Raw genomic sequence first — 9,884 nt, forward strand, 5'->3', positions numbered from 1 at the left:
TCCTTAAAATGCCACAGTAACAGTACACAAAGATTTGTTCCAGACATTTTGATGGAGCATCTTTGCACTTGCAAAGCTTTACACCTGAAAGGGTATTGCCTATTCTCACACAGCCAGCTGACATAGTCAATCCAGTGTGAACTTTGCATTGCTTGCTCTGCTAATCTAAGAGGAATGTGATCATGTGCCCAAGGCAGGCAAATCTTTTAGGTAATCAAATAGTTCACAAACCTGGTACTAAATATCATATAAGCATGACCAAAGAGGCAGCCGCTGTCAGGAAAAAAGACAGTACTGGTGAAAAGAGTAACAACCATTCATGCCTGTGATGATTTTAGAATCACACGCTTTTACAAGAAGGTTGGAAAAGACCTTTAAGATTATAACCAATCTCAAAATTCCATTACCATGGAAACTTTCATTCTCTGAAAAACATCCAGAATTACTAACTTAGGGTCCTGTGTCCTGCAAGACCAGGTATGGACTATATTAAAATTAGAAAAGGACAGGTATGCCAGATCTGGCAGTTCATTCACTTGCATGTTGTTCACTGTGTGAATTATAATGACTACAGGGCACAATCTTGTCTTCATAATAGTTTTTAAACCAAAATTATACTGCTCCTGTGAGTATTCACACAACCTTTCAAAAATGTAGAACTGCTTCTTCACTGAGAGCTTTGGGTTCACAAATAGGACATCAATTTTAACACATACACAAACAGGGATCTCCCTCCAATGAACCTCTGCAGAGTTATCCATAGATGATTCTTTCATAGTACCAGCTCTATATTAAAAAACCCAAACCAATGAAAAGTAAAACAAAAAGGACCTCAAACCCACAAGCCACAAAGGGTATCCAGCAAAACTTGTTATTCTTTTCAGTGCACTGGATGGTGTTTAACATGGCATCATACCAGCAAAACCAAAAACAAGAGCCTAAAAACTAGCAAAATCAGGACAAATGCATACCTCTGCCTCACTCTTCACCAATGCCATTAGCAAACAAAAGTTTATGCTCTACTTCTGTTTAAGATACATACGAAAAGATAACACTATATAAGAGAGGAACCTTATCTGTAAGTCAGTTATTTTAACTCTCTATAAAGAAGGTGTCTTAGGTGATCTCAATGTTACAAACTTTTTTGGACATAGTATTTTGATGAAAGCCATTCGAAACCTCATATGGCAGAGAGGGTAGAGAAATGGATTCAGAAAGGAATTGAGCCACAAAAGCCAAAAGGTTACTTCATACAGGGAATTATGGATGCACTCTCCTTGGCAGGCCCCACGAATGATCATTAGTAAAGTGTATGGGGCCCAGCAAATGGCAAATATACACACAATTATGGCAAGTGACCTTGCTATTTTCTTGTCCTGCTGCAGTTTTGGCCCAGACCTTAAGCAGAAAGAACTAGAGAAGTCCTTTTTGAGAGCTGTGGAGCTGTTTTGTGTTGGAGATGGACAGTTAGCCATCACTGCTGGTCTCCATGACCTCGTTAATGAAGAAACACTCTCCTCTGCTTCTGATGGAGGAGAAGATGCTCCTGGACTTGGCAAGAGGCAGGATCTCCAAGACAGGCTACTTGTCCTAGGACACTCGCAGTCCTGTCTGTTGCTGTGCCGCTGGCGCCTCTGGATGTTGTGGAAGATGTGCACGTTGAAGTAGGTCACCAAGAGCAGCGGCACGAAGAACTCCAGGGTGGATGCACACAGGAGGAAGAGCCAGTTGCTGAAGAACTCGGCAAAGCACTGGTCCTCTGGTACCACGCTGTGCCCGGCCACGTGCTCCCAGAAGAGGATGGCCGGGCAGTAGAGGAGGAAGGCAAAGACCCAGATGGCCACCATCTTGATGACAGGGTTGGACGTTATTCCCTGCTGGGCTCTGTAAGATACCTGTGAACGAAAAGGACATGTCACATATTCAGACAACATTTTGGAACAACTACCTCAAAAAAACATAAGCAGTTAAGTCAAATACAATATTTGTTCTGTAGTTGCCCTGACACCTAAAACATCTTTGCTTATATAAGGTCCTGAAAAACTGTTAGTCTTGCTCATCAAATACTGTAGCTCTCTGATTGATTTTAAAACTTGGGTTTGGAGAGGAGCAGAAATTACAATGGCTAAACTACCATTTGGCTTCCAGGTGTGAAAGGACATGGCTTGTTTTCATCTTTGCTACAGTAAGGTAGCAATAAAGAATCAGTTTATGATTCGTGAAATGCCCAGGCTCAGAGTGAAAGCAACTGTGGGACTTCCTTCCTCAACAGACAAAAGTAGAATCCAGGTTGCCAGAAGTAGACAGGTTGCCATGTGCAACTGCAAACACTAGACAATGTAATTTTTAGTACTGTTTCCTCTTGCCATAGCAGAAAAATCTATCCCACATGTAAGCTCTGACATCCCTTACTTTATGGAAACATTACCTTGTAAACACCTCATTGTATTACTTGCAAATGTAATACAAGTCTCAATGTTTTTGTGTCTACCCTGGCTGCATTAATTTATTTCACTCTCTAGCAGTCAATATCTATCTTTGGAAAAAATACTAAGAGTTAAAATTATCCATTGTTAGGAAATTATGAGAGTTAAAACTGCCCTTTTAATAGCTCAGCCAGTATGTACAACACGTAGTTGTAGCTCTTGGTCCCCTGCATCTTTCAGAGCACAAGATGATCAGTAAATGAGAAGCTGAACAATTTTATTTCCTCCACACTGTTCAACATTTTTCATCCCAGACTTTACTCTGACCCAGAAGTACTACATTTCTCATCAGCTTCCTCTGCTGTTCATTAGGGTAGCACCTACATGCTATACAAATATTAATGAATTATATCTTCACAGCCACATGTGGCATGAGGGTCATTATCCCTATTTTACCACTGAGTAACAGAGCACTAGCGCAGTGTTTTACATACTGTATTAGATTCTCTGTTTTAAACATCTGTAGCCTGAAGATTCAGACTTCTCTACATTTTAAAGTGTCATATCAGCTCAGAGCACAGCTCCAGTTCTGCAACAATAAATTTGCATCCCTTTGCAAGAGCAAAAGCATTTCAGTTTAGTAGGCAGAAAACAGGAAGCTCGGCACAGCTTCACAAACAGTTGAGTCTGAAACAACTGGCCCCTGGCCACGAGCTAGTTTTGCAGCAGAGGCAGAGGTGGATTCCAAGTCTGTGAGGAAGCATGATATCTTTTCTTTGGATAACAGCCCTATGTTACACACTCCTGGACTCACTCCACCCTAACTACCTAAACAAGAAAAGCAGAATATGATCACGTAAATGAAGACCAGCAACAGTGAGTAAGAACATGGAACTGAGTTGTATTGCAGAGGTCTTTTTAATTTACATTTCTCACAGTCTGAGCCCTGCAACTTGGTGAATATTTTTCAATAATACTGTTTCTTAAATACGGGAATTTTCATACTTTATTGTTCAGCTTGTAAAAACCCCAACCAACCCTAAAACCACAACAGTGGGGAAGAAGTGAAAGAGATTAGGCATTGTTTCAGCAGTTGCCAGACAAGAACCTCCCAGATTAACACAGCCCATGTCACTTGACATAGCAGACTCATCAAAAGCAAAGGAGGTTGATCATCTTCCATCTGGACCAAACAGCAGGTAGACCTTAGTAATGGTGTATGATAATATTTACCACTGGATTCCTCAGATATCTTCTGAAGCAGAAGAATGAAAATACTCAAGCAGCACCTCTTACTTCTCCACATATTTTGATTCATTCTTTTTGCTTAAAGGGATTAATTTCCACCCATCTGCTTCGTGGCAGCACATGTCAATCACCCCCTGTGGTAATGCAGAACCTCATCTGACCTTCAGTCAGTCCATCCCACATCTCTTGCCATACCCTGTTCTTTTAAAACTTATCCCAAGACTAAGCACATCCTTGACTCAATCTAGTTTTCATTGCCACTCGTCTAATGACCAAAGCCCAAGTTCTTCACACTCCTGCTGACCCTTTCCTACCTTGACCTTCCCACCTCCTCTGTAGAATACCTAAATCATTTCTAATCCAGGCAGCAGGAGGAAAACATTGAAATCATAGGCAAGACATAGTCCTGTCTCAAAATCCCAATGCAACATTGAAACATCAACATTTCTTTAAAAAAAAAAAAGTACAATAATGGACTATTTAACTTCTACTGCTAATTGTGAACACTCTGAATTTTATAGCAATCTGAATATGTATAAAGCAATAATTAGAAAAGTTCTTCTTACAGCTTTTGTAACTGACAGGAAACGGTCATAGCTGATAAGAACAATGTTAAACACTGAAGCTGTGCACAGGAGATAGTCCATAACTAGCCAGGTCTTGCACAGGCCTCTTCCCAAGTGCCATGTCCCTGTCAGGGCATAAGGGATATACAAAGGAATACAGAATGCACCTGTGGAGATAAAATAAACACAAACATCAATAAGCACTGCAACAGTGCTTGCGAAAGCATAGAGACATTTCTGAAGTATCTGATAAAAGCATGATACTGACTGGAATCGCCATGTGGAAGGCTTTCTATTCCCATGCAACCAACAAACACTGTACTACAAACTAGGCACCAGTAACAATTAATATGTTTTTGAAAGACATATTGTGGTTATTGTGTACAATTACTACTTCTTCTGTTTATATCACCTGCTAAAGGAAGGAGCAGCTGACTTTTTAACCTGCTGAAGTAAACATTGTAGGGTATTAACAACTGAAATTAAAACAAACAAAACCATCTTTCCCCCCGGTGTAATTTACTAACTGCTTTCTACAATAAATTATCTAATTTTCATTATTCTATCCTCTGAGAAGCATGAGATGGTGTCTGATAGTGCTCCAGAATTAACTTTTATGGCAATACAATATGAATTTCAGACTAATCTTTAAAACCGTAAGATCAAAAGGCTGACAAAACCTGCACAGTTAATTAAGTACACCCAGCCTAACATTTCTTCTCATAATTCTTGATAGTAACTGCTTTTCAGTGGTGGGCTGATAGGGTATTATCTATGGGAACACAAGTGGTGGGAACATACATGAGAGACCTGCACCAATGGCTATCTAAATTTAGACTGTTAAACCCAACTGTTGTGAAAGTGCCAATATGACCTCATTTTAATGAATTTCTAGGTGATCTCACTACACACACAGTCCCAGTGCAGCCTTGAAAGGCTGAAGAATTAACGGTGTTGCTTGCAATGAAATGGAATCACTGCATCTACAGAGCAACTAACACTAGCTCTTTTGAGCAGAAGGTTATATTATAGATTTTAGCATTCAGGAGGAATACTACTTCAGCTTTAGATTTACTGCATAATAGTGTGCGTTCTTGGAACAGGTACTGAAAAGTATCTTAAGAGTTTCCATTTCCCTAAAATCTCTATTCAAATCCAGCTATAGATCCAGAAGTACAGACATAATCAAAAAGTTGTTGAAGGTCAAAATGAGATAGGTTAAATATATTAAAAGAATACACAAAGGGCTCTGCAAGCATGAAAGTGTGTGTTTTTAGCAATTAGTTCAAGCACAAATTAAGGATAACTTAGGTATACTCTGAATCTAAATTATGTAGTTACAGAAATACAGATCGATTTGACTCTAGAGCATGCAAAACTTTTAACCAAATTTAGAATGAAAAGCTAGATATTCAGATAATCATAATATCACTAAACAAAAATTTATGGAAATTAGGTAACACTAAGTAAGCTCTACTTCCTCCTTTGATAGAGGACATTATTGACTTTGTACTTCTTAGCTAGATGTTGGTATTTGTTCAAGATGGTGCTAGATTGTGAGCCAGAGGACAAAACACCATGCTGTCCACTGTTTTTCTGTTCACTGGTGCATGTTTTTCATGTGTACCATAGCTGTACCACGTGCTCTGCAGCACAGCAAGGCAGTTATAAGCTGGAAGAGAACATAAAGCATATGGAGAAAAGGATCAAAACATTATACAAGAAGATCTGGACATCATGAGGACTGGACTGTTAGAAGCAATGACTTGAATAGAACTTCTCACATTGACAATAAATTTTAAGAGGAGTTTCTTCTGTTCTTTCAGTATCCTTTTTAAATGTGGAGGGGGGGGGAAAGTAGAATAAAAACAGTTTTAAAAGGTTTGGATGTGATGCAACAAGTCAGAATATAGATTTCATGAAATAGCTACACCTGTTTAAAACTATCTTTCTGCATACTCAGGAATTTAACAATACTTCTACCAGAGACTAAACATTTCACAGAATATTGCAATACATTGATCTCCAATTGCACATCACACTAGCATTTTAGTTGTACTATTTCTTAGTAGAGGTTTCAGAATAAAATGTGTCCCTGTGAATAAATATATAACAAATTCTTAGAAACTGGTTAACTTTTTATTATTGTTTACCTATACAAATACATATTTCTAGAGTATGACTTTAAATGGTGCATATACAGCAAAATGGTTAAAACTACTATTCATTGCTATTTAGTTACAAACTTCAGGTGATTATTTTATGAGATTAGAAATCTTGAAATAGAAGGTATCAACAATGTATGCAAGATCTCCCAGATAATGTATGCTGTGTTCAGTTTGACTTCCTAGACTTTAGTCAACACCCTTCACAAACAACTCACAGTCTTTGTGATTCTGAATATATTCATGAACAGTAGTATTTTACCCTGAAGTGACAACATTAAACATTACCCATTTACCTGACAAAAGATCCATTTCTTTCTGAAAAATAATAGGCTGCTAAAACACTTCATGCAGCTTCCACCATTCCTTACTTTCCCCTTAGACACACAGCTGGGAAACAGTTCTCTCAGAAGAAACCACACAGAAAATAAACCCCATTGCTTCTCCTAAGAGTCCCAGGGCAAAAGTAGTACCTGCCTCCACAGCTGTGACTTACCTACTGCAAAGTCAGAAATAGCAAGATTGAGAAAGTAATAGTTACTCCGATGCCTGAGGTTTCTGTCCAAGATGAAAGCCAGGATAACCAGGGCATTTCCGAGGATGGTGACCAAAGCAAGCAACACCATGAGGAAAGCCAGCAGCACCAACACGCCCAGGGAAAAATTGGAGCTCAGTGACTGTGTGGACCAAGTCTCATTCCATGTTCCAGCTGTAAGCGGAATTTCAGCAGTGCTGTTGTGCATGTTGCCTATCCAGGTCAGATCAGTCTGGGAAGAAAGTTGCATCTGGCAGATGTATCCAGAAGTTTATGATTCATAAGGTCTATAAACAGGATGGGCCAAAAATCCAACAAATATTAAAAAAAAAAAATAGGAGAGGGAAAAATGAAAAGGTTTCGATACTAGATAAATCCAGTTTTCTTAAGATCTTTTTAAAGCATGCATATCTCTAGAAGAGTAACTGGTAAGAAACATGCAGTTTTTCCAAGCTCATATTTTAAAATGCAAGTTCTTCTTTATGCAACTTGATCCTTATCTGTGGAGATCAGGAGGTCTGATTTGAGATTCTCTCTTGCTTTCCTCCCTTCCTCCCTCGTTCCCTCCCTCTCAGAAGTGTTTTTCTTGTTATTATTATGTACAACAACTTTTTCTGAAATATTTTTCCTTAATCTTGGGTACATATCCTTATGAGAATTTAAACTACTTTCCAATTTCATTCTTGTTTATCTAGTCTTACTGTATTTCAGCAAGTTTGTGGTCCCTCTCTATTGCGTTATAATTGTTTGTTGACCAGAGACATGGTCAACTTTGTTGTTGCTGTGTTGTTCCTCTTTCTGTGGACCCTAGGGCTGAAAACTGATATGCTGTACATAAGCATATATACAGTTACTTACCAGAGCAGTTAACTAGCAATGGCCCAATCCCAGAGGTGAGTTACGAAACTCCCACTGAAATCAGTTTCAAAACTCCTAGCAGCAGCCCCAGTGACACAGCACTGTCCCGAAACCGGGGAACAAAATCCTGGCTCCCTGAACATGAATGAGAGCTTGGCACTTAACTTTAAGAGGACAAGGCTTTTCTTTCCACACTGGTGGGAGAAAATATATTCTTTCACAAGTGCTTATATTTTGTATGAGTAATGAAGCCACTTGCAGAGAGCTGTGAGTATTCCACAGTTGTAAAAATTCAATCATTTTTATTATGGGTTCTAAAAACACTTCGGTGTCTAATTTTAGATACTTAAATTTGAAAAATGTTGGCTGTCATGTCTGTGCTTCTGTTGTGGGAACAAATTCATTAGCATTTGCCAAGTGCTTTCACTAAATGTTTGAGTGGCAGCAGCACAATAAATGCAAAACTTTATTATCCATACAAATATCCTCACAGCATGTATGTCCATTACTGCTCTAAGTTTTATTTCATTTCAAGGTAATGCTAGAAATGTAGAAAACACACTGTGGCAACAACTACTAAGTAATACCACCAGCCTTTCTTCTGCTAGCAATATTAAAGCTCATCTACATGAAATTTTGGAGTTTCAAGCAATTATGTGGTTGAAAAGAAAACAAAGTGGTGGACAAATGTAAGGTCAAATTGAGGGTTTGTACAATCCTGTATTCCATTTGTCCCAGCTGTCTGCAGCCTAAGAAACTGAGTAAGAACATGGCAAAATACACTGCTGGTGTACTCCACATGCCTCGAGCAATTTCTGGGTCAAGATTCCAGTGTGGCACTTGAAGTGACAGTCAATCATTTTATTTTCACTTCATCTTCTAAATAGTTACCTTCTTTACTCAAGAATTTTTGCCTGTGCATTTTATTAATCATAAAAGACATTACAGGGCTCCTATAGGCCTCCACGGAGGGTAACAGGCCTTCTGCCATTGCTTCACTGCATTCAGATCCAGAGAACAGCATGAAAATTGCCATGGACACTGCCAAATCATGGATCCTATATAAACTGTTACCATGTTCCAGTTATACTTTTTCTTTCCTCATATCTAACACAACCAACCCTTTGTGACAGGTCTCGCCTTATCATGGAAGCAAGAGCTCACTGCTGTGCATTCGAAGTGGCAATTCCTTGGTAAGGAGCACCAAAACTAGGGCAGCTTGTGTACACATGCAGAGGCACACACAGTACACCTGCTGCAAACCTCTGCCAGTGGGTGCTCAAAAGTTGTGCAGAGTCACATATCCTGGAGGAAAGTATGCAAAAGGTTTTCTTCTTTTAGACATGGGGCTGCTTGCCCTCACAGTCAGGAAGGGGTCCTGGAACGGATTTCCTCATCCCAGTAACACTTCCCTTTTTCAACTGCAGAAGAGGGGAGAAGATACAAGCTCTTCAGTATTCTTTCTTACTGGAAAATTTTGGATATAGTTTTGATTCCTAACTTCGGCCAGAAATGCTAGATTGAGCTGGCAGGCTTTCTACAGACTATGATGAATCAATGCACAGCCACCAGTCTCAGAAGAATTTGTCACAATCTCCTGCAATCCCCTTGAGTACCAAAAGGTTGCAAAAATCTTATAAAATCAGAAAAATCACAGATCCAAACTGTGTTCCAAAAGAATATCATTTCATAAAAAGTCACGCAATTAGACAAGTCATGAGGCGGAAAGCCACTGTTTATAGCAATCACAGTTGAAACTGGATCCTCCTAATACCAAAGCCCTTACTCAAGTTATATGCATTTTTTTCTTCAGTGAGAATCCATGCTGAAATTATTAAAGCTAATAATTAATCTTAACAGCGTCAGTTAAAATACTGATGTAATTTGTAACCACTGTGTCTTAGAATGGTGCAATTACAGCTTTTTGCAAAAGAGAGTCTTCTGCTTTGGACTCTTTTCTTCTCTCTCAAGCTGCTTTCCAAAGTATAAATAGAAAGGTTCTCAATGAATCTTAACCCAAAATCTTCAGTGCTGAGGAACTGAATTAGAAGAGTATTATGAGTATTAAACAAGGAGGCTGTATGTC

At 39.0% G+C, this 9,884-nt stretch overlaps 1 protein-coding gene across 1 annotated transcript; it reads right to left on the minus strand.

Moving 5' to 3' along the window:
• Positions 1–1,100: 1,100 nt before the first annotated feature.
• Positions 1,101–7,190, minus strand: LOC104405775 (histamine H3 receptor-like). Its single transcript, XM_010014583.1, has 3 exons — positions 6,902–7,190; positions 4,241–4,407; positions 1,101–1,895 (listed from the first exon to the last, which is right to left on the minus strand). Exons 1-3 carry the CDS (start codon positions 7,188–7,190, stop codon positions 1,101–1,103), a joined length of 1,251 nt encoding a protein of 416 aa, XP_010012885.1.
• Positions 7,191–9,884: the final 2,694 nt, after the last annotated feature.

The sequence above is a fragment of the Nestor notabilis genome, unplaced genomic scaffold (genome assembly GCF_000696875.1).
Source record: "Nestor notabilis isolate BGI_N333 unplaced genomic scaffold, ASM69687v1 scaffold2105, whole genome shotgun sequence".
NCBI lineage: Eukaryota > Metazoa > Chordata > Aves > Psittaciformes > Psittacidae > Nestor > Nestor notabilis.

Bases quoted from the DNA above. Each gene is read 5' to 3' on its own strand.
- LOC104405775 (XM_010014583.1), bottom strand. From the start codon at position 7,190: ATGCAACTTTCTTCCCAGACTGATCTGACCTGGATAGGCAACATGCAC. The intron at 4,408-6,901 runs GTAAGTCACAGC...TTATCTCCACAG, and splicing joins TATTTCTGACTTTGCAGTAG to GTGCATTCTGTATTCCTTTG. The intron at 1,896-4,240 runs GTAAGAAGAACT...TTTCGTTCACAG, and splicing joins TCCTGTCAGTTACAAAAGCT to GTATCTTACAGAGCCCAGCA.